Consider the following 25,414-nt stretch of genomic DNA (forward strand, 5'->3'; position numbering starts at 1 on the left):
CAGACTGGTTGGAACCAGAAGGTTGATGATTGAGATTCCTAGAACACCACCCTGTTACCTCATCATCAACCAATCAGAAGAAAGTCATACACCCTGCAGCTGCCATGCCAAATATTGCCTTTAAAAAGTCTTCCCTGAAAACCATCTGGGAGTTTGGGTCTTTTGAGCACAGGTCTCCCATTCTCCTTGCTTGGCTCTGCAATAAAACTTTCTCTGCTCCAGACTGGCATTTCTGGACTCACTGTGCCTCGGGCACAGGGGCTTGGTTTTGTCAATGATCTACGTTCCAGGCAAGCTGGCACAAAAAATCATGTGACCAGTCACCGTAATTTCAGCGAGGTCCCTTCTCTCTGCCCTTTTAGAGCCTGACAAGCATCTTGCATGAAAGGTTCACACAAAGGCAAAATGTAACATATTCTGACACTGGAAGCTTTGACGGCAGAGCTCTCCAAAAAAAATATTATGTGCGTCACATATGTAATTTAAAATTTTCTAGTAGCCACATTAAAAACAACAACAACACAGGTAAAAAGGAACAGGTGAAGCTCATTGTTGGTTTATTTGTTTTTGGCTTTTATATTATAAGAAAAAAAAATGAGACCACAGATACTGAAAACCACACAGAAAAAATGTATAACTTAATGAGTTATTATAAGGTGAGCATCTATGTAACAACTAACCAAGTTAAGAAATAGGACTTTGCTGCCTACCTCAGAAGTCTCTTCATGTGTCCTGGCCCAGTTTCAACCCAATCCTGCCTTCTATGTGTTATCAGTCTCCTGATTTCTTTCTTTTTTTTAACTTATAGACATTACTATTAGAACAATTTTAGATTTACAGAAAAAAAATGAGCAGATGGTACAAGAGTTCTTGTATGCCTCCACAGACATACCCAGTTTCCCCTATTATTAGCATCTTACATTAATTGGGTGTATTTGTTACAGTATTGATACATTATTATCAACTAAGTCCAACGTTTATTTAGATTTCCTTTGTTTTTAACCTAATGTCTGTATTGTTCCAGAAGCCAATTCAGGATTGGATTCTTTTCATAGGGGTTGAGGAGAGAGAACACTTTAATTAATACTTTACAATATCACCTTGCCAACACTTAAATTAGCTATAGTCCTTTAAAAGCTCTAGTGAGAGCAGCAACACTAACATACACTCGCTCTCACAGGCTCTAAAAGTGTGCCATATACAAAAGGATGCATCATCAGCTTTCAGGGAAAGTCATTTGTAGCTAATTCACAATACTCCGCCTGGATATTCTTGCATTTTTCTCTCATTTGTGAGTCAATATTTGACCTCAAAGTTACAAATGTTTCACTTTTTAATAGTTCTAAAATGTTATGGAATTCCCTTCCAATCAAAACAATTTTGTCAAATAGTTTCCAGGCTAGTTCCCTAAGCCTGTTTCATTCATATTGTAGCAGAAATCAATTACATTTGAACTGAAAATTGTTGGAAACAATACTGTTACATTATGTAAGGGAGCCCTGGGCACAGAAAGATACAACACACGTGCCCCGTAGGAAAAGCTGATCCAGCTAAATTGGCCTAATGGTCTCAGAAGCTCTCCTTCCCTCTCCACTCTCCCAGTTTTCTTCTCCTTGGGATTTCATCACAGCTCTCTTTTTTCCTTTTCATCAACCTTTTGAATAGTAAGGACTCATAGGGAAAAAATGAAGACTGCTCTTTTAGCTTGAGGTCCATGGAGGAGAGGTGGAAGGTTGGTGATATGTAAAGAAAAGATGATTTTTAAACTTATATTCAATTTTTTAAATGATAAAATTTAAAGCCATATTCCTTAAGCCTTTAAATTCAACATACAAATCTCATTATTCTATTAATAAGTCTAGTACATTTTAATAAGGGGGCTTTGATTAATATTCTCAAGTTGAACAAACTAAACTTCCTTCAACCAGTTATGTTTACAAGCTTAGTTTAATTAAATTTTCCCTAAATGCTTTAAACTGCATTAATACATTTAACATTTTCAATTTTCTTTTTTTTAAAGTATGTTTATCACCTCTCCTGACAAGCAAAATATTCTCAGTACTTACAGACTAAATTAAATTTGTAAATATAACAAATCTCTTAAAGATTCCAATACTATACTGCTTGCAAACCATAAAATCCTCTTACATCTTTCAGTGATAAATTACAAATCTAAAGTCAGTTACCCCGTTACACATTTCAAGTTGGAATCGGGAGGCTAATCTCTCAGCCATTCTCCTACACCCAATTATTTCAAACATTATAAAAACTGTGAATACCAAATATACAGATTGTTGTTCTTAAATTTAATACAAAAGTGTTAATACTGTGGATTTGGTGTCTTGCTTGTCTATATTTAATTCTAAATCTTCCCATGGCTAAAATACATGAGCACACTACAGCTAAGGGAACTGTTATAGCATCTCAAAATGAGTTGATGTTCCCATCCTAAGCAAGTTGCATTGATTTCTTGCCAGAGATTTCTGGCCCAAGGCAGGATCCAAATTCCAGGGTTATTTTTCTAGCACCAAAAATAGATGCGCTCGCCTTTTTAAAAGTTAGTCACTTATTCCAACTGGGAACTTTAAATCCAAATCTTTCCAAGGGAAATGGTTGGTTTTGCTGAACCCACGTTAGGAGTATAAATTACACCATTGTCTAATTCTTTGAGTCTGCAACCCACCCCATCCCTCATGTTACCTCACCTCTTTAAGTGGATTCAACTAGTCCTTTTACTGCTTGATTGAACTGAGCATTATTTTCAAATTTTTGTCTTCGTCTACTATCTGTTCAGTCTCTAAGTCTTATGGATGATGTAAGCAGTTCTTTCGCCCGTTTTCTATTTGTTCATCTCTGTTTTCCTCAGACCTTAATCATAAAGATGAGATCACTAGGCAGCATTTAACCTAACTCCAGATTTTTCCTTTACTGAATGTACACAACGCCTTGCCTAACCTGTTGATTCCTTTCCTGGATTAAAAGGAGTTAAGATAAATAAATAAATACATATTTTTTTTAAAAAAAAGGAGATAAGAGTGAAGAATTAAGTAGTTAAAGAATGACTGACTCTACCTGTAGCTTCCCCTTAGAGAATCTGCAGGCAGACCACACGGGCAAGACAGCATCCAAAGGGAGATCAGAAGAAGTCAGCAGGTCTACACTCAATGGAAAAACGGTGAAGAATCTGATCTCCTACCTTAATGGTTAACTGAGATTGTTTCCCCCTTTTCCCTTTAAAAATTGTTATGGCCGGGGCTTCCCTGGTGGTGCAGTGCTTGAGAGTCCGCCTGCCGATGCAGGGGACACGGGTTCGTGCCCCGGTCCGGGAAGATCCCACACGCCGCGGAGCAGCTAGGCCTGTGAGCCATGGCCGCTGAGCCTGCACGTCTGGAGCCTGTGCTCCGCAACGGGAGAGGCCACAACAGTGAGAGGCCCGCGTACCATACCACAAAAAAAAAAATTGTCATGGCTGAGCAGAATCTTCAGATTTGGTCTCTGGATGTGAGAGACCACCTTCTCTGCAGATTGCCGGCTTTTCTGACTAAAGCACCTTTCCTTTCTACTGACACTTGTCCCTGGATTATTGGCTTTTGAGAGGAGAGCAGCTGAACTTGAGTTTGCTAACAATGATGTGTATTTAATTCAAGGAAAGACTGAGTCCCAGGAACACTTTGAGACTACATTCTGTTTAAAGAAGGAATGGGGAAGGGGAGAGAGCATGCTCTAGGGAAGGGAAGACCATGGCCACCTGTGTGTGATGGGAGAGGAAAGAAGCTAGCTGGACATTAAGAAGTGCATGCCTGGGAAAGAGAGGAATCACGAATAACAATGGCCCAAGGCACGGAACCTCTGTACAGTGATTCCTGACCTCTCCACTTCGAAATCCTGTACTCGATTTGCTATAACCTCTCACCCCTTGAGGTGGTGGTGGTAGCGGGGGAATTGGTAGGGTCCCATCTCACTGCTGTATGGAGGTTATTTCTGACATCCTGTTATCCCAAGGGGAACCCCTGAGTGTAGATTTTGTTCCCTAGAACTTCTTTGCAGGCAGATCTGAAAGCCACTGATAACCACTGATAAACTTTTTCCACCGGAAAATTCGTTCTTGAAATGTGGTCTTTGCTGGCCTGCTTTATCTCTTTATGCCCCTAGCCTCCTTTTCGACCATTCCCTGCCTTGCCCTCTCCACTTTTCAGCATGCTTTCACTTCTGCTTTGTCTCACTGCAGAACCTTTACCCTTGTCATTTCTTCTGCCCAGCTCCCTCTCCTCCCCTCACCTTTAATCTTCAGGTCTTAGTTTCAATTTCACTTGGGTTAACTCCTTTCTTTATAAGCTTCCACATTCTAATGAACTTCCTGTTGGGAAGGACCCACATCTGGGTTGTGATACCTTTTCAATGTGGTCCGTCCCACAGGGCTCCACCAGGGCAAGGGCTGTGTTTGTGTTTAGTTTTATTCTCAGTGCCTAGCACATATCGGGCATATAACTAATTGTTCCACAAAAATTATTTATAATGCAGCTTTGAATTCGAATTGGAACTCTAATCTTTAAAATTGAAGAAAATAATGTATCTTGAAATTTAGCATTTGAGAAAAACGGGTTTAATGAGGAGTTAAAGATTTCTAAAGATTTCACAGAGGGCGTGGATAGCAGAAGGATGCATAGTTAGATGCAGGTTATTAGTGATGGGTTGTATGGTAGGTTTAGGATTACTTATTATATTATGCTTTACACCTAGTATATGTTATAGAAGTCTGTATGAACTAAATATGTTGTACTTAATGTATTAAATATAAAAATAATAAAGGAAAAATGGAATAGTATGAAAAAACGATTTCTGAAGATTTCAAATTTGACATATGTAGCGAGAAACTTTACACTGAAGTATAACATACAGAAAAGTGCCAGAGTCGGTGTACGGCTTGAGTGTTCACGTAACCAGCTCCAGATCAAACAGAACATTCCCAGCACCCCAGAAGATCCTCTTGTGTCCCCTAACAGTCGTTTCCATATTTATTCAACTTTAATTTTTAATCTGATGATACTTCATTGCTCCAAAACTTAGTGGCTTAAAACAGCTATAATCATTAATTTACTCACAAGTATGAAATTTGAGCAGGGCTTGGGAAGAACCGCTGTCTCTGTACCATGTGTCAGCTTGACTAGGGGCAAAGAAAACACTTGCTCACCCCTATATCACTAGTTCTAACAGGACCAGGAACATAGAAATCTACTTCAATCAATTTTTTTGACTGACCAAATCCCAACCTGAAACCAGGCCTACATCTAGATTTTCAGTCATTTGAGCCAATATGTTTGCTTTTAAGCCAGTTTGAACTGTATTTTCTGTTGCTTACAACTATAAGATTCTTAACTGATAAGAGGGAGATTAGGGTGTAAAGGGAGAATAAAGTTATCTCAGAGAAGCAAGAAGAGGGATTCAGATTACCAGGGTCTAAGAAGAGACGTCCAGGCTTCCCTGGTGGCGCAGTGGTTAAGAATCCACCTGCCAACGCAGGGGACACGGGTTCAAACTCTGGTCTGGGAGGATCCCACATGCCGCAGAGCAGTTAAGCCCGTGTGCCACAACTACTGAGCCTGTGCTCTAGAGCCCACGAGCCACAACTACTGAGGCCACGTGCCACAACTACTGAAGCCTGCGTGCCTAGAGCCCATGCTCTGCAACAAAAGAGGATACTGCAGTGAGAAGCCTGCTCACCACAACTAGAAAAGAGCCCCATGCACAGCAATGAAGACCCAACACAGCCAAAAATAAATAAATAAATTTCTTTTAAAAAAGAAGAGATGTCCCTAGCAGTGGAGGAGAAGCAGGGATCCTACATGCCTCTTGGTGGCAGTGCCCCAAGGAGGTGGCAAGGCCTCAGAGGGTTGGAGTGGTAACCTAGGGAAGTGGCTGCCTGGCCAGGGTTGGGGGAGATTCCAGCAGCAAAAAACAAACCATCATTCTGTAAGTGAAGCACAAAAATTGGTAGACAGCACCCAGATCTGAAAGGACCACATGAGAGCGACAATAGCCATCTCTGCAGAAGCCAGTATGGACAGTAGACTGAGGACCCCCAAAATGTGGGTCCTGCATGAGGCCACATAACCTTGCCATGACTCCCAGGAAGAGATATGAAAGCTCCAAGAATGACTGTGATAAATTTCCTGTCAACTTGGCAGAGTAGAAGCATGACATGAGAAATCAAGCTGATTTGTAGAAAATCATTTTTTCTGTACACATGGCTGTGTGGTCTGAGATTCATAGCAGCTAAATAAGCGTGATAAAGAGCTTGCCTGAGGTGGAATTAAGTTTCGAATACTGGAGGAAATGTGAGCATGGGAGCGGAGTGTGGGGGATTGATTGGTGGGGAGAATGCTCAGTAGGTGAAGCTCTCCTTGACTGTTGGGGAAGGGAAAGTGACTTACAAGCTCTTCCACTACAAGTGTTTCTGACATGCAAATTAGCCTATATGTGATTGTCTAATAGAGAAATGATATCAGTGATAGGCAAAAGTTGTGTTGACTCATATGAAATTTTACCCAGTAGGTTAATGTTTTCTTCCACGAAAATTTCTCCACTTTGTTCCACTAAGTAACAACAGACGAATGGCAACATAGATGCACACGCAAGCCACAGAGAAATACAGTACTGTATAGAATACTGATGATTCATCCCATGTTTTTCTCTTGCCTTGATTTAGCCACATCCTCAGTCTAAGAGGTGGAATTCTACCTCAGTTTTGTATATTGAATTCTTGTCTTCATAAATCGATAGCCTCAACCTGTTCCTTATTTTTTTTAATTTTTATTGGAGTACAGTGTTGATTTACAATGTTGTTAGTTTCTGCTGTACAGCAAAGTGACTCAGTTATACATATACATATATCCACACTTTTTTAGATTCTTTTCCCATACTTGTCATTACAGACTACTGTATAGAGTTCCCTGTGCTATACAGTTGGTCCTTATTAGGTATCTATTTTGTATATAGTTGTGTGTATTCAACCTGTTCTTATACCCTTTACATCAAGCTAGCTTCATTTTTTTAAAAGTAAAGCCCAATATTTAATTACTCATTTCATTTTTTAATATTTATTTATTTATTGTGGCTGTGCCGGGTCTTAGGTGCGGCACTTGGCATCTTCGCTGCATCATGGAGGATCTTTAGTTGCAGCATGTGGGCTCTTAGTTGTGGCATGCATGCAGGACCTAGTTCCCTGACCAAGAATGGAATCCGGGCCCTCTGCATTGGGAGCACAGAGTCCTACCCACTGGACCATCAGGGAAGTCCCTAATTACTTATTTCTTTATAGGTGTTAAACTTGTCTTTTAATTGTATTTTTATTAGGATCGGGGTTTTTCTGTCGTTGTTAGTGCTGTGGTTATTAAGTTGCATACGTTTTAAGTGGTCTGGCTCAACCAAATATTTTCCATAAGACGTTGTTTTAACTGTGCTTCTTTGCAGAATGGAGATTTTTCTGAACATACATATGGATTCTTGTAGAACTGCCTGTAGTTCTTGCACTAGCCACCAGCTGGCATCACCAGGTGGTTGCCCCAGGCAAATTTGCTTTCCAGTAATTCTGAGAGGTTGGGGTCAGGGAAGTTCCAGGTTGGGTAATGCCTGTTCCCACACCTTGCCTCTTCCCACTTGCCTCAATCTTGTCTGCTAACTATTCTTACTTAAAAATCTAGCTTTAAGGACAAAAGACTTGCTCTTCCCTCTTCTGCCTTGAGTTCATAACACTTGTCATTTATGAGTATTTTCTTTAAAGAGTTCCTACCAGAACTTTTTTGGCCTTGATTAACTTATGAAGCAACTCCTAAATCCACTTTTCTACCCTGACCCTTCTCTAAGTGCTACCATCTCAACACAGCAACCCCAGGAGTGGCTGGATTATTCTTCATCAAATGCTAAAGAATTGTGGAGATGGGTCCTTTAAAAGCACATTGATAGCTCTGAGTAATATGCAGCACAATTCAGTGCGATCTTTCTGCCCTTTCTTTCCATCTCTGCCCTCCTATGCTGATGTTGCAGTTATAGCAAGTACCCTCCAGGTTTCTGTCACTGTTCACTAGGTTTTCAATTTATACTTGACAACTGTTTTTCCTCTATACACTTACTTTACCACATGAACACTGTATTTATTTATTTATAACATCTTTATTGGAGTATAATTGCTTTACAATTGTGTGTTAGTTCCTGTTTTATAATACAGTGAATCAGCGATACATATACATGTATCCCCATATCTCCTCCCTCTTGCGTCTCCCTCCCTCCCACTCTCCCTATCCCACCCCTCTAGGTGGTTGCAAAGCATCGAGCTGATCTCCTTGTGCTATGCGGCTGCTTCCCACTAGCTATCTGTTTTACGTTTGGTAGTATATATAAGTCCATGCCACTCTCTCACTTTGTTCCAGCATACCCTTCCCCCTCCCCGTGTCCTCAACTCCATTCTCTACATCTGCGTCTTTATTCTTGTCCTGCCCCTAGGTTCTTCAAAACCTTTTTTTTTTTTTAGATTCCATATATATGTGTTAGCATACGGTATTTGGTTTTCTTTCTGACTTACTTCACTCTGTCTGACAGACTCTAGGTCCATCCACCTCACTACAAATAACTCAATTTCATTTCTTTTTATGGCTGAGTAATATTCCATTGTATATATGTGCCACATCTTCTTTATCCACTCATCTGTTGATGGACACTTCGGTTGCTTCTATCTCCTGGCTATTGTAAATAGAGCTGCAATGAACATTGTGGTACATGACTCTTTTTGAATTATGGTTTTCTCAGGGTATATGCCCAGTAGTGGGATTGCTGGGACGTATGGTAGTTCTACTTTTAGTTTTTTAAGGAACCTCCATACTGTTCTCTATAGTGGCTATATCAATTTACATTCCCACCAACAATGCAAGAGGGTTCCCTTTTCTCCACACCCTCTCCAGTGTTTATTGTTTGTAGATTTTTTGATGATGGCCATTCTGACTGGTGTGAGGTGATACCTCATTGTAGTTTTGATTTGCATTTCTCTAGTGATTAGTGATGTTGAGCATCCTTTCATGTGTTTGTTGGCAACCTGTATATCTTCTTTGGAGAAATGTCTATTTAGGTCTTCTGCCCATTTTTGGATTGGGTTGTTTGTTTTTTTGATATTGAGCTGCATGAGCTGCTTGTGAATTTTGGAGATTAATCCTTTGTAAATATTTTCTCCCATTCTGAGGATTGTCTTTTCGTCTTGTTTATTGTGCAAAAGCTTTTAAGTTTCATTAGGTCCCATTTGTTTATTTTTGTTTTTATTTCCATTTCTCTAGGAGGTGGGTCAAAAAGGATCTTGCTGTGATTTACATCATAGAGTGTTCTGCCTATGTCTTCCTCTAAGAGTTTTATAGTGTTTGGCCTTACATTTAGGTCTTTAATCCATTTTGAGTTTATTTTTGTGTATGGTGTTAGGGAGTGTTCTAATTTCATTCTTTTACATGTGGCTGTCCAGTTTTCCCAGCACCACTTATCGAGGAGGCTGTCTTTTCTCCATTGTATCTTCTTGCCTCCTTTATCAAAAATAAGGTGACCATATGTGTGTGGGTTTATCTCTGGGCTTTCTATCCTGTTCCAGTGATCTATATTTCTGTTTTTGTGCCAGTACCATACTGTCTTCATTACTGTAGCTTTAGTATAGTTTAGTATAGTTTAGTCATATAGTTTAGTCATATAGTTTGAAGTCAGGGAGTCTGATTCCTCCAGCTCCGTTTTTCTTTCTCAAGATTGCTTTGGCTATGCGGGGTCTTTTGCATTTCCATACAAATTGTGAAATTTTTTGTTCTAGTTCTGCTATTGGTAATTTGATAGGGATTGCATTGAATCTGTAGATTGCTTTGGGTAGTAGAGTCATTTTCACAATATTGATTCTTCCAGTCCAAGAACATGGTATATCTCTCCATCTGTTTGTATCATCTTTAATTTCTTTCATCAGTGTCTTATAGCACATGAAATTTCTTTCATCAGTGTCTTATTTTAAATAAATATATTGCTTTATATTGCACAATTATCTACTCCTTTGGAATCCTTTATTCATTTCTTTAATTTTTTTTCCCCGTGCAAATGCTACTTTCTACAAAAACCCTACCCAGATTCATCTTAACCAGAAATACTCAGCCTTCTCCCCATACTCTGATAGTCCTTGTCCTGCATCTATATGAAAGCACCTAAATGCCAGGGCAGTGAGAGCAGGAGAGTATGATGGGCAACCCACAGCCTCTGGAGTTGGGAGAACTTGGGTTTGCTTCCTGCCTTTTCCACTTTTGAGGGCAAGTTATGAGGCCTTAACTTTGGGCCCCAGTTTTCTCATCTGTAAAACGGGAACAGTGATATCTACTTTATACGGCTGTTGTGAAAATTAAATCACATACCTAAGGCTCTTAGCACAGTGCCTACTATAGTAGTTCTGTGTCTGGCACATATTAAGGACTGAATTGATCTTGGATATCATTAATATTGTTTAGGGTATTTATCCATTCATTCACTCTATAAATACTGTGGGGTGTCTTACTTCCTTTGGGTTGCTATAACAAAATACCACAGACTAGATAGGTTACAAACATCAAAAATTTATCCCTCACAGTTCTAGAGACTGGAAGTCCAAGATCAGGGTGCCAGCACAGGCTCTGGGGGAAGGCCCTCTTCCCACTTGCAGACTGCCGACTTTTCACTGTGCCCTCAGGTGGTGGAAGGGGTTAGGGAGCTCCTGGGAGCCTCCTTTATAAATCACTAATCCCATTCATGAGGGGGATTAGGATTTCAACATATGAATTGGGGGGCAGGGAGGGGGGAGACACACACGAACATTCCAGCCCACAGCATGGGGCTTACTCTATAGAGTGGACTGAAATGTGTCCCCCCAAAATTCGTAAGTTGAAGCCCTGACCCCCAAAGTGTCTGTATTTGGAGGTGGGGGTAGGGTCTTCCTGGAAGTATTTAAGGTTAAATAAGGTCATAAGTATAGGGCCCTGAACCAATAGGATTAGTGTCCTTATAAGAAGAGACACCAGATAGTTCTCTCTCCGCATCTTTCCATCTCCCTCTCTCTCTCCCTGCCATGTGAGGATACAACAGAAGGTAGTCTGCAAACCAGGATGAGGGCTGTCACCAGAACCCGACCATGCTAGCACCTTGATCTTGGACTTCCAGCCTCTAGAATTGTGAGAAAATATATTGTTTAAGTCACCAGTCTATGGTATTTTGTTGTAGCAGCCCAAGCTGACTAATATGGACATGTAACCAAATAGATAAATATATAATTCATATACCGATGAGTACTAGAAGAAACATAAATGTGGGTGAGGGGATTTTAGAATGATAAGTATAGTTACAGTAGACAGGAAAGGCCACCCCAAGGAAGTGACACTGGGACAGACACCTGAAGGAAATGAGGAAGGATTTATGAGAATATCTTGGGTCACAACATTCCAGGCAAACAGCAAGTACAAAGTCCTTGAAGCATTCTTGGCCTGCTTGAGGAACAGCAAGGAGAGAGTAAGTGGGAGAGTGAGAGGAATAGGGATGCAGACCAGATTCCACGTCCAGATAGCTTGTGTAAGGTCTTTGGAGTTTCTATAATAATTGGCTGGATTTTGTAGCAAGTATAACATTTTTTCAGTCCACAAATCATGGTCCAAAAGTAACTGTCTTTATTTTTCTATAGCTAAACGTAGTTTCTATCTTAAGGTCTCAGTCTGCTCACTGGTTGAAAACTGGTCTGGTCAATTCCAGATTTTCTTGGTCAATTCAGGATTTTCCTGTCATCCCAAGTTTAAAATCAATCAATTCTAAAAAAAAAAAAAAATCTCCTTTTCTCTGCTTCTCTTTAGGGTAGCATTTAAGTTCCCAGATATTTAAAGGACAGTGCAAAGGAGTGTTGATCTGTCATTCCTTACTTGCCAACACTGACATCTGCTGAATGTCTCATCCTGTCTGGTCCTCAGATGTCGTTATCTCTCCAGGATGACATCTGTTGAGATGCCCACATCCCCATCTAGTCCTTGGTCACAATATCTTGTGACATTTTGCACATGCTGTACCCTTTAGCAAAACCCCTTGGTTAACTGGTTTTGTCTTTCAGCTAACTCTAAGGAAGCCCTCTAAGGAAGAGGGGATGTCTAGAAAACTCCAGCTGTTCTCTTAGCCAGCAGGATGCTTGGCAGGGCTCCCCAGGCCCTCTCTGTCCAATAGCATCCCTCATGGGCTTTTGGGCTGGGTCACAGTAAAGTGGTAATGGGACTTCCGTGAGGGGTCAGCCTCCAGATTTCAGATGGAAAGTTGGCAAGTCTCTTCTACTCTCAGATCACTCTAAGCTTATCTAGGAATCTGGAGTTAATCCAAAAAGGGTAGGTGAGATATTATCTTCTTATTTTAGAAAAGATAGATAATTATCTTTCTCATACGGCACTCATTTCCCATTTGCCCCCTGCCAGGATACCAAAATCTGCAGATGCTTGAGTCCCTTCTATAAAATGGTGCAGTATTTGCATATAACCCACACACATCCTCCTGTATACTTTAAACCAGCTCTAAATTACTTACAATTCAAAGTAAATGCTGTGTAAATAGAAATAAATACAGTGTAAATTATATGTAAATAGTTGCCTGTGCACAGCAAATTCAAGTTTAGCTTTTTGAAACTTCCTGGAATCTTTTTTTTTTTTTTTGCGGTACGCGGGCCTCTCACTGTTGTGGCCTCTCCCGTTGCGGAGCACAGGCTCCGGACACGCAGGCTCAGCGGCCATGGCTCACGGACCCAGCCGCTCCGCAGCATGTGGGATCTTCCCGGACCCAGGCACGAACCCGTGTCCCCTGCATCGGCAGGCGGACTCTCAACCACTGCGCCACCAGGAAAGCTCTGGAATCTTTTTTTTTTTTTTTTTTTTTTAAATATTTTTGATCTGCAGTTGGTTGAATCTGTGGATGTGGAACCTGTGGATACGAAGAGCCAGAGAGCCTAAGAGCCTGATGTATGTTCCTCCCCCAAGTGCCTGCGGCATCAGTGGAACAACAAAGAAACCAAGCATACCAGAACCAGGAAGAGAAGCCCCTTCCTCTTTCAGTTTCCCTCCAGCACCCTCTACTGGCAATGTTTAACATGGTGCCAGTGGTGAAGGAGAAATCCTTACAGAGTTTAGTTCCATTAACACAGAGGAAGCACAAAAGGTGAATTTGGAGCTGAGAGGCAATAAGTTGATAACTGACATGTGGATGATGTACAGCGTTCATGTGATCAACTGGGTGTTATCACGGTCTGTAGAAGAACATTGATTGAGAGTCTGTTGGGTACTGGGCACTGTGGCATATGCTAAGGGTATAATGAGGAACACGATAGACCAAAATATCTGCCCTCCTGGAGTTTGCATATGGGATTGGGGCAGGCATAGATTGCCTGACAATAAATAAGTAAACAACCAAAAAAATACAGATAACAATCGGTGCTATGATGAAAGTAAACAGGGGACTATAATAGAAACTAAGAAGGGGTCCTTTTTAGAATGGGCTGACAGGGGAGACCTCTTCCAGGAGGTGACAAAAATTATGAATGACTTTGAAATGGGCAAAAAAGATCACTAGGTCTCTTGTCTGGGACACCCTTCAAGTTATTCTCTGTCTGTCATTATCTTTAAACTATTTTACAGCTCTGTAAATTGTAGATAAACGATGCAATGCAAAGGAATGTTAACTATGGACATGTAAGTGGATTTTTCCTGTGAAAGTGAAATTGATTTCCCTCCCCCCAACGCCTCTGTAGAAGTGTTTTGCATATATTAAGCAAATTTACTTTTAGCATTCCTGATGGCCTACATGTATAACTGCTCTTTGGAATGTCCTTTTATTTCATTGTAACATCGTACTGGTTCCCTCATTAATTAACAAGTTTAGTGAAATCTTTGACATGTGTTCATTTTATATTCATATGAGAATGACATTAAAATAATGACGATCCTGGGGGAAGGCAAAATGGGTAAAGGGGGTCAACTGTATGGTGATGGATGGAAACTAAACTTTTGGTGGTGAGCACACTGTAGTATATATAGAAGTCAAAATATAACATTATACACGTGAAACTCATGTAATGTTATAAACCAATGTTACTTCAATTTAAAAAAAGATCCCTTAACACATTTAAATTCAATCCCCCCAAAGACTCCAGTGCTGGGGGGGGTCACTCAGCCAGGGACTATTAGCCTAATATTCACATCACATCAAGACTGAGGGAGCTGATCACACTGTCTACTCCTTCATTATTTGTGTGTTGATAACACACGCCCAAAATCACCTCTACAAGACAGGGTCAAGGGAGAACACAGCCTTACAATTTAGAGGCTGACACAGTTTTATCAAGGGTGCTTACGAAATCAAAGAGATACTGATTTTTCTAACACTGTGGGCAGTTAAAAGAACGTTTAATAGGACTCTTCATAGATATTTTTGAGCCCATGACAGGGCTGTGCTTATAGAATCCTAGAATTTTAAAATAGTATAGCAAACTTAGAAATCTAGTTCAATCCCCCCATTTTACATATGAATTAAGCAAGCCAGGAAAGCCTAGACGACTAGCTCAAGATCATTAACTAATTAGCGGCGAGCTCAGATATAACCCAGTGTCTTCCTCTTAGTCCCATACTCTTTCTACCACCAGGATGTTGGAGCCAACCAGAATTTCACAAGAGATTCCCAGCAATGCTCCCCATCCCTTCTTTCCTTCTTCATACATATACACTCACTCTGAAAAAGAAAGGGAGTGGTGGTGTCAGTGATGGTATGTGATAAGGAAAGAGCTTTGGGCTCAGAAACAGTCTTGGTTTTTCGTCTGGTTTTACTACGTATTTGTATTTCTGAGCTTTAGCGTCTTCATCTGCAAAGGCACAAATAATAAGCTGCCTTATAAGATTATTCTGAGGGTTAATAATAACCTATATAAAGTGCCTGGCATATAGTTGGTAATCAATAAGTCATAGCTTTTATTAAATGCTTACAAAAATATATTAAAGAACAACCTACATGCCATAAAAAACCTTTACTCTTTGAGGAATGCACAGTTGACAGTACTGACATTTTCATAATAAGTTAGTACTTTCATGTGTAAATGAAAGTTATACACCCACCCACATACAGCCGTCTGTTAAAAAAAAAAACATCTATTGAATGGACAACTGGCAAACATAAGGCAACTCCACACAAATCAATATTCTCTCTCTACCTCCCACTGTTACACTTAGATGCTTAAAATAATTCTTACATCTCTAGACAAAATCTGCTTACTTTTTTTCGTTTGTTTTTGTTTTAATATTTATTTATTTATTTGTCTGTGCTGGGTCTCAGTTGTGGCATGCAGGATCTTTAGTTGTGACATGTGGGATCTTTTTTAGTTGCAGCATGCGAGCTCTTAGTTGTGGCATGCAGGATCTAGTTCCCTGACCAGGAATTGAATCCAGGCCCCCTGCATTGGGAGCACGGAGTCTTAACCGCTGGACCACCAGGTTAAGTCCCAGAATCCGCTTACTTTCAAACTGCCTAAAATGAAATATGAACTAGAAACACTGTAGTTTTACAAGTACAATAGGCCCTGGAGTATGAGGCAATCCAAATGAGTGCACAGCTCTGTTTGCCACATCCTCTGCAAAAGTGATGGGACCCTGGGTGTGGTAATTAACCGAGGCTCATCCCCACTGATAAAAATAACTGTTTAATACTTCATAGTGAACAACAGGTTTTCATATACTATATAATTTTAAATGTTAAGAAACTAAAAAGAAGATGCTATGCCCTCCCTACGGCAACAAAAGCAGGGTTAGGGAAGTCTATCCAGACATATTGGCTCACTGGAGGACTAAATTTACATTACAGCTGTATTAGTTTGCTAGAGCTGCTGTAGTGATGTACCACAAAATGAGTGGCTTAGAACAACAGGAATTTATCATCTCACAGTTCTGGAGGCCGGAAGTCTGAAATCAAAGTGTTGGCAGGGCCATTCTCCCTCTGAAGGCACTAGGGAAGGATCTGTTCCAGGCCACTCTCCTAGCTTCGAGTAGGTCTTCGGTTTGTGGCAGTATAACTCCAATCTTCACATGGCCTTCTCTCTGTGTGTGGGTCTGTGTTGCATCCAAATTTCCCCCTTTTTAAGATACCAGTCATTGGATTTGGTCCCCTAATGACCTCATCTGCAAAGACCTTATTTCCAAATAAGGTCACATTCACAGGTACTAGGGCTTATATGAATTTTAGAGGTACACAACTCAATCTATAACAACCACCTCAAAGGTGGTTGTAGTGAGCAGCAGATTCTAAAGAAGAGCATTTTATAGAGGGAAAAATAGAACATATAAAGGTTAAGAGACAGATTGTGAACTCTGTGAGGGCTGAGATATTTGTCTCTTTCTCCCTTGTATCTGCAGCACTTCGAAAAGTGCCAGTTTCATTCAGTAAGTGATTGTTGAATGAATATAAGGTCATTGCATGTCTAAGGAATGGCATGGCCTTAAGTTCATTGTCCCCAGGAAGGTAGGCAAAGATTCTATTACGAAGAGCCCTGCAAACCACACTAAGTGTAAGAAACTAGGGCTGACATGTTGACGATATTAAGGAATTCCACGGATGCCTGGCACCCGCCAGCTACTCCTCTTCCCCAGAGCACATGCAAGGGTGCCATGCCGCGAGGGCCGCAAGAAGAAGGGCGCCAGCTCTACACACTCCAAAGTAGAGCTGGGGTCTCCAGCTAAAGCTGGATGGAAGCTCATGGTTTGGGCTCCAAGTCTACGTGGAGCCTCCTACTTTGCTCTTTCCAACCCATCCTGCCCTCACTCCCCGCCCGGCTGCCCCGCCGACTCCTGGAAGACACCAGGCTGTCTCCAGGGCTCCGTGAACCCCGCGGGAGGAATCCCGGACCGCGCTCCAACCACCCCCGGCCCCGCCCTCCTTCCCACTGGAACGCAGCGAGAGCGCAAGCGCGCCTTCCAGAGCAGAGCGCGCGCTCGCGAGCTCCCCGCATACCCGTGCTCATCCGGGTCTCGGCGAACCTCAGCCAATGGTGGACGTTCACGGCCCTCGAGGGCGGGGCTAAGCCTTCTCTCACATGGGGCCTCTGCTCACAGTGGGCGCTTCCAGGCAACACCAACCAGTCAGCCGAGAAAAGGGGCAGAGGGAGAATGTCTAGCGTCTGGGCGAGGATAGGCCGTTTTGAGATGGAGCAGCTGTCGCCCCGTAGAAGCGACTGAAGTGCAAGCAGATTCCCCAGAGCTGCTGTAGTAAACACACTTCAGAAACGTGAGGTGCCGGTGGTCACGTGGGGAGTGCCCCCTCCAATGAGGAGCCGAGGGCGGGGCCGAGGCCGCTGACGCGGCGGTGGCGGCGGAGTCACCCGGCCAGCCTCGGGACCGGTCACCGGCCGGCAACCGTCCAGCGGCCTCGACCACCGCCTCCGTGCTCCGTCCTCACTCCTCTTTCCCGGGCCGAGAGGCAGCGTGGCCGACAGTGGCTAAATTCTCTCTCATTCCTGTCGGCGACTCGCCTCAGGCGGGCCGTCTGCTCTTCGGGGGCCGCCTCGGTGGGGCTAGGTTTCCGTGACGAACCTCCTGGGGCTGCCCGCGCCCGCTCGGGCCGTCGTGTCGGCTCGATTTTGTTGAACTTGCTCAGCCTCCGCCGCCGGTCCGGGGCCCTCGAAGTTATGCGTCTCGTCCAGGAGGTGGCGGCGGGTGCCGGCTCCTAAAGGCGTCATACCCGGACTCCGCTGACTGGGCAACCTCCATTCATCTTCCAGCTGCGCCGCCAGCGCCCTCTCCCTCTCCCGTCCCCTCCTCGGACTCATTTTTTCCTTCCCTCCCCTCTGCCGCCCTTTCCTCACTCCTTGGGTGCGGCGATTCTCCTGCGACCGGAGGTGTCGGTTATGAGCCGGACGCCCCTGCCCTGAATTTCTCCGCGGAGGAGCTCGGCGGCTCCCCGCCACCCGCCGCGTCCCCGGGATGGGGGTGAATGCTGTGCACTGGTTCCGAAAGGGGCTTCGGCTTCACGACAATCCTGCCCTGAAGGAGTGTATTCAGGGCGCCGACACCATCCGCTGCGTCTACATCCTCGACCCCTGGTTCGCCGGCTCCTCCAATGTTGGCATCAACAGGTGGCGGTGAGTCAAAATCCCGTGGGAAATTGGTTTCGCTGTTTGCTGAATCAAGACTTGACATGCGATCGGCCAGACCTGAGAATTTAGACCTGGCACCGGCTTGCCTATGCCGTTTTAATTACTGCAGGTGCTTTAAGTATTAAATAGAACGGATTTAATAGTCCTCTGGACAGAGAGTGCTGTGCTGGCAGCCTGGAACACCTTGGCCTTAAGGTGTGAGTTCCGTGGCTCTGCACTAATGGGAACTCTTACCGTGGATTTATGGAGTGCTTAGTGCTGGAGTTAAAGAAACACCCGTCCAGTTCTCAGTGGCCCGTGGGTTGATTTCCTTGGCCTCTTTGTGGCGTTTGAAGGGATTGCGGTTTTTAATGTTTACGTTTGTGTGTGTCTAGTTAACTCATAGTATGGAGAAAATCATTCAGTAGAGTCGCCTCCAAATCCGGTTTTCTTCCACCATGAGGTTGCCACAGGCAAAGCAAGGGAAACATTTCTCTTTGCTCGGCTCTCCCTCTCCACTCCTCCTTGTGGTTGACTAGACAAGCACAGTTTTTCTTTCTAGGCAATGTATAATCCTTCTAGGATTCAGAGCACTGGAAGAAATCGTAGAGAAGCTTTATGATCTTTTCCTGAAACGCCAGGCTAGAGGATTGTTAGGCCCCCTGGTGGAAATGAAACCGTTCTTTCAACAGATTATTGATCACCTACTGTATACCAGGCACTGCTTTAAACACTAGGGATACGGTAGTGAATGAAACAGATAGAACTTCTTGTGCTTTTCAAGCACATGTCCCAGAAAGCATATAGTATTTAGTGGCGATAAAGGATTTGCAGAAATAGAGATAAAAGGGATGAAAAATACAAGGGGTCGGGGTTGGAGTAGCAGTTTAAAATATGGTGATAGGGAAAAACTCAGAGAAAGTCACAGTTGAGCAAGATGATGAAGCAAGTAATGGATTACAGATATCTAGGGAAAAGCATTCCAGGGAGAAAGAACAGTAAGAGAAAAGAACCTGAGTTGGAAATATGCTTAACCTTTGGAAGGAACAACAGAAGAAACCAATATGGCTGGAGCAGAATAAGTGAGAGGAAAAGTAGTAGATGAGGTCAGAGATGTAATAGCGCCAGATTGAGTAGAGCTTTATAGGCAGTTGTCACGATTTGGGCTTTTACTCACAGCAAAGTGGGAATAATTGTAGGATTATGAGCAGAGAAGTGATGTGATTTGACGTAAGTTTTTAAAAAACTTCTCTGGCTGCGGTTCTGAGAACAGACTCAGATTGTGGGATGGAGGTGGACAAAAAGCAGTAAGACCAGTTAGGAGTCCATTGCATTCATCCAGGTGAGATATGATAATGACTTGGACCATAGTGATTGTGGTGGACGTGGTGACAAGTAGTCAAGTGCTGAGTATATTTTGAAGGCAGGATTCACAGAATTTATTGACAGATTGGATATATGGTGTGAGAGAAAGAGAAGGAATTAGGAATGATTTCAAAATTTGACTTGAGAAACTAGAAGGATGGAACTGCTCTTTGCTAAGTGGTCAGTTGAAGAAGCCATTGAGAGGGTGATTTGAGTTCTCTTTTGAACTTGGTTAAGTTTGAAATGTTTATTACACATCCAGGTAGAGATAGCAGATAGGTAGTTGGATATATCTGGAGTTAAGGACAGAGATCCAGGCAGGAGGTATAAATTAGAGAGTCATCACTTTATAGGTACCTTTTAAAGCCATTTATTAATCCATTCAGTCATTGAACAGGTATATTGCATGCATGTACTACATGTCAGACACTTTTAGGTGTAGGGCATTCAGTATAAACAAAATAGCTAAAAAATCCCTGTCTTGTTGAAGCACATTCTGGTAGAGCCATGAGACTATATGAGAACATTAAGAAAATGAGTGTATATAGAGAAGAGAGGCGGTCCAAGAACTGAGCCTTGGGTACTCAAATGTGTTGAAATTGTGGACCTGTGGAAGAACCAGCGTAGGAGTTTGAGAAGGAACATCTAGGAAGATAAGAAAACCCAGAAGAGTATGGTGTCTTGGAAGCCAAGTAAAGAAGGAGAGAGAGTGTTTCAAAGAAAGTGTTTTACCTTTGTCAAGTTGCTGGTCAAGTGAGATGAGGACTGAAAATTAAAAATCATATTTAGCATTTGAGATCATTCATAATCATGACTAAAGTGGTTCCAGTAGTGTCGGAGACAAAAGCCTTTTGGGAATGGCTAGCTCTTTTTTTTTTTTTTTTTTTTTTTGCGGTACGCGGGCCTCTCACTGTTGTGGCCTCTCCCGTTGCCGAGCACAGGCTCCGGACGCGCAGGCTCAGCGGCCATGGCGCACAGGCCCAGCCGCTCCGCAGCATGTGGGATCTTCCCGGACTGGGGCACGAACCCGTGTCCCCTGCATCGGCAGGTGGACTCCCAACCACTGCGCCACCAGGGAAGCCCTAACTAGCTCTTCTAAGAAGTTTTCCTCTAGGGGGATCAGAGAAATGGTGTAGTTCCTGGAGGAGAACATGAAGTCAAGAGAGGATTTTTTTTAAGATGGGAGAAATTACAGCATGTTTGTGTACTGATGGGAATTATATAGCAACTCTATATAAAACACTTTCCTTAGCAGAATTGGTGTCAAAGTTGATTCTGGAAAAAGATAATAAATGTTATATATTTTAATCTATTAATATCTTAACAATATAGTAATGATTCCCTCTTCATAAGATTGTTAGGAGGATTAAATTAGTTTAAAAATGTTAAATGCGGGCTTCCCTGGTGACGCAGTGGTTGAGAGTCCGCCTGCCGATGCAGGGGACACGGGTTCGTGCCCCGGTCCGGGAAGATCCCACATGCCGAGGAGCCTGTGCGTCCGGAGCCTGTGCTCCACAACGGGAGAGGCCACAACAGTGAGAGGCCCGCGTACTGAAAAAAAAAAAAAAAAAAAAGTTAAATGCTTAAAATGTGAGTGGTAGTAGTAAGTGCTTATTTGCTGTTTGCTCTTAAATTGGAAGTCCTAGGTAAATAATATCTAGTTAAATGCCTACAGTCAGTTTCTTCTAGAGTACTTTATAAGTTTATAAAACCTAAACTATAAAATTCTGTAGATTAGGGGTTATATATTGCTTTACTTTGTACATCCAACAACTCACATTGTTAAATAATGAGTGAAATAAAACTTGTAAGCATAATAGGAATAGTCCCATATTTTCCTTTTTAAAAAGGATTTTTTTAACTACTAAATATTGCCCTTGATGAGTAACAGATAAAGATGTAAATAATGAAGAGAGACAGTTTTCCACTGAAGTCTGTTATAAAAAGGAGGGAGAGATTTTATTTAATTTGTTCTCATAGCACCAACTACAGTGCTTTTCATATAGTAGTAACTCAGTTAATGTTTGTTAATGAAGTGACTTCCAGGAGTCAATAATTTTATGTTTAAACAACTTTATTAATTTACTCATTGACCATAGAATAAGGTGCAAATTCCTTAGCTTGGCATTCAGGCTGTCTTGTGGGTTTCTGTCTTCTTTCCTTTGTGCCATTTCCTTTAATCAACAGTATTTCCTAGATTTTTGGATTTAACAGAAAAACAAATTTTTAAAAATTTATTTTGCCTAAGTAAATTAACAGAACCACCTTTTGATGTTGCCATCATTTCATTTAAGCAACTAGAGAAAGAAGAACAAACAAAACCCAAAGTTAGCAGAAGGGATGAAATCATAAAGATCAGAGCAAAAATAAATGAAATAGAGACTAAGAAAACAGTAGAAAAGATCAATGAAACTAAAAGCTGGTTCTTTGACAAGATAAAATTAATGAACCTTTAGCCAGACTCATCAGGAAAAAAAAGGGAGAGGACCCAAATGAATAAAATTAGAAATGAAAAAGGAGAAGTTACAATGGACACCACAGAAATACAGAGGACCATAAGAGACTACTACAACCAACTATATGCCAATAAAATGGACAACCTAGAAGAAATGAACAAATTCTTAGTAAGGTGCAATCTCCTAAGACTGAACCAGGAAGAAATAGAAAATATGAACAGACCAATTACAAGTACTGAAATTCAATCGGTGATTAAATAGCTCCCAACAAACAAAAGTCCAGGACTAGATGGCTTCACAGGTGAATTCCACTAAACATTTAGAGAAGAGTTAACACCTGTCTTTCTGAAACTATTCCAAAAAACTGCAGAGGAAGGAACACTTCCAAACTCATTCTATGAGGCCACCATCACCCTAATACCAAAATCAGAAAAAGATACCACACACACAAAAAAATTACAGGCCAATATCACTGATGAACATAGATGCAAAAGTCCTCAACAAAATACTAGCAAACTGAATCCAGTCGTACATTAAAAGGATCATACATCATGATCAAGTGAGATTTATCCCAGGGATGCACAGATTTTTCAGTATCCACAAATCAATCAGTATGATACACCACATCAACAAATTGAAGAATAAAATCCATATGATCATCTCTGTAGATGCAGGAAAAGCTTTTGATAAAATTCAACATCCAGTTATGATAAAAACTCTCCAGAAAGTGGGCATAGAGGGAATATACCTCAACATACTAAAGGCCGTATATGACAGACCCACAGCTAACATAATCAATGAAAAGCTGAAAACATTTCCTCTAAGATTAGGAGAAAACCAAGGATGACCACTCTTGCCACTTTTATTCAACGTGGTTTTGGAAGTCCTAGCCACGGTGATCAGAGGGGAAAAAAGAAATAAAAGGGAGCCAAATTGGGACAGAATAAGTAAAACTGTCACTGTTTGTGGATGACATGATACTATACATAGAAAATCCTGAAGATGCCACCAGAAAAATACTAGAGCTTATCAATGAATTTGGTAAAGTTGCAGGATACAAAATTAATATGCAGAAATCTGTTGCATTTCTATATGGTAACAGTGAAAGATCAGAAAGAGAAATTAAGGAAACAATTGAATTCACCATCACATCAAAAAGAATAAAATACCTAGGAATAAATTGACCTAAGGAGGCAAAAGACCTGTACTCCAAAAACTGTAAGACCCTGATGAAAGAAATTGAAGATGACACCAACAAATGGAAAGATGTACTGTATTCTTGGATTGAAAGAATCAATATTGTCAAAATGACTATACTACCCAAGTCACTCTACAGATCAAAGTACCAATGGCATTTTTCACAGAACTAGAACAAAAATTTTTTAAATTCGTATGGAAACAAAAAAGACTGCGAATAGCCAAAGCAATCTTGAGAAAGAAAAATGGAGCTGGAGGAATCATGCTCCCTGACTTCAGACTATACTACAAAGCAACAGTAATCAAAACAGTATGGTACTGGCACAAAAACAGAAGTATAGATCAATGGAACAGGTAGAAAGCCCATAAATAAACCCACACACCTATGGTCAATTACTCTACAATAAAGGAGGCAGTAACGTGTAATGGAGAAAAGACAGTCTCTTCAATAACCGGTGCTGAGAAGACAGGACAGCTACATGTAAAAGAATGAAATTAGAACATTCTTTAACACCATACACAAAAATAAACTCAAAATGCATTAAAGACCTAAATGTAAAATTGGATATCATAAAACTCTGAGAGGAAAACATAGGCAGAACACTCTTTGACACAAATCGTAGTAATATCTTTTTGGATGTGACTCCCAGAGTAATGGAAATAAAAACAAAAATAAACAAACGGGACCTACTTAAACTTAAAATCTTTTGCACAGCAAAGGAAACCAGAAAGAAAACAAAAAGACAACCTACAGAATGGGAGAAAATATTTGCAAATGATGTGACCGACAGGGAATTTATCTCTAAAATATACAAACAGCTCATACAGCTCAATATCAGAAAAAACAAACAATCCAATCAAAAAATGGGCAGCAGATCTAAATAGACATTTCTCCAAAGAAGGCATACAGATGGCCAAAGGCACATGAAAAGATGCTCATCATTGCTAATTATTAGATAAATGCAAATCAAAACTACAATGAGGTATCACCTCACACCAGTCAGAATGGCCATCATCAAAAATTCTACAAACAATAAATGCCGGAGAGAGTGTGGAGAAAAGGGAACCCTCCTACACTATTGGTGGGACTGTAAATTGGTACAGCCACTATGGAGAACGTATGGAGTTTCCTTAAAAAACTAAAAATAGAGCTACCATATGATCCTGCAATCCCACTCCTGGACATATATCTGGAGAAAACCATAATTCGAAAAGATACATGCATCCCAATGTCCGTAGCAGCACTATTTACAATAGCCAAGACCTGGAAACAACCTGTATGTCCATTGACAGATGAATGGATAAAGAAGATGTGAAACACACACACACACACACACACACACACACACACACACACACACACACACACAGGAATATTACTCAGCCATAAAAAGAATGAAATAATGACATTTGCAGCAACATGGGTGGACCTAGAAGATTATCACGCTAAGTGAAGTAAGCCTGGCAAAGACAAATATCATATGATATCACTTATATGTGGAAGCTAAAAAAAAAAAATTATACAAATGAGCTTATATGCAAAACAGAAATAGACCCCCACACATAGAAAACAAACTTATGGTTACCAAAGGGGAAGGGGGGAGGATAAATTAGGAGTTTAGGATTAACATATATACACTACTATATATAAAACAGATAACCAACAAGGACCTACTATATGGCACAGAGAACTATACTCAATATTTTGTAATAACCTATAAGGGAAAAGAATCTGAAAAAGAACATATATATGTGTGTGTGTACATATCTATACACACACACACAAACACACATATATATAGTTATAACTGAATCACTTTGCTGTATACCTGAAACTAACACAACATTGTAAATCAACTATACTTCAATTTAAAAAGAAGGGTGCTCTACTATTTACAGTAGGCAAGACATGGAAACAATGTAAATTTCCATCAACAGATGAATGGATAAAGAAGATGTGGTACACACACACACACACACACACACACACACACACACTCATATACTGGAATATTACTCAGCCATAGAAAAGAATGAAATAAGGTCACTTGCAGCTACATGGATGGACCTAGAGGTTATCCTATGAAGCAAAGTAAGTCAGAAAGAGAAAGACAAATAACATATGATATCATTTGTATGTGGAAGCTAAAATATGACACAAATGAACTTATTTACAAAAGAGAAACAGACTCACAGACATAGAGAACAGACCTGTGGTTGCCAAGGTGGAGGGGGG

At 41.3% G+C, this 25,414-nt stretch overlaps 2 protein-coding genes and 1 pseudogene across 5 annotated transcripts in view; 1 reads left to right on the forward strand and 2 right to left on the reverse strand.

Annotated features, from left to right (window-relative positions):
* ABTB3 (ankyrin repeat and BTB domain containing 3) overlaps positions 1–17,369 on the reverse strand; it is a 480,788-nt gene extending 463,419 nt beyond the window's left edge. Inside the window, exon 1 of the mRNA XM_060305634.1 lies at positions 17,041–17,369. Within this exon, the coding sequence (XP_060161617.1) occupies positions 17,041–17,050 (10 nt within the window). The 5' untranslated portion in view covers positions 17,051–17,369. The remainder of the gene's footprint in view (positions 1–17,040) is intronic.
* The window catches only part of CRY1 (cryptochrome circadian regulator 1), a 93,656-nt gene continuing 85,600 nt past the window's right edge, over positions 17,359–25,414 (forward strand). The window contains exon 1 of one of the 4 annotated variants that reach the window (XM_060305636.2): positions 17,359–18,166. In XM_060305636.2, the coding sequence (XP_060161619.1) occupies positions 18,009–18,166 (158 nt within the window). In that variant the 5' untranslated portion in view covers positions 17,359–18,008. The remainder of the gene's footprint in view (positions 18,167–25,414) is intronic. The other 3 variants (XM_030856162.3, XM_030856163.3, XM_030856164.3) reach the window with 3 other exon arrangements.
* The window catches only part of LOC115852554 (small ribosomal subunit protein eS8 pseudogene), a 45,743-nt pseudogene continuing 41,936 nt past the window's right edge, over positions 21,608–25,414 (reverse strand).

The sequence above is a fragment of the Globicephala melas genome, chromosome 10 (assembly GCF_963455315.2).
Source record: "Globicephala melas chromosome 10, mGloMel1.2, whole genome shotgun sequence".
NCBI classification, from domain to species: domain Eukaryota; kingdom Metazoa; phylum Chordata; class Mammalia; order Artiodactyla; family Delphinidae; genus Globicephala; species Globicephala melas.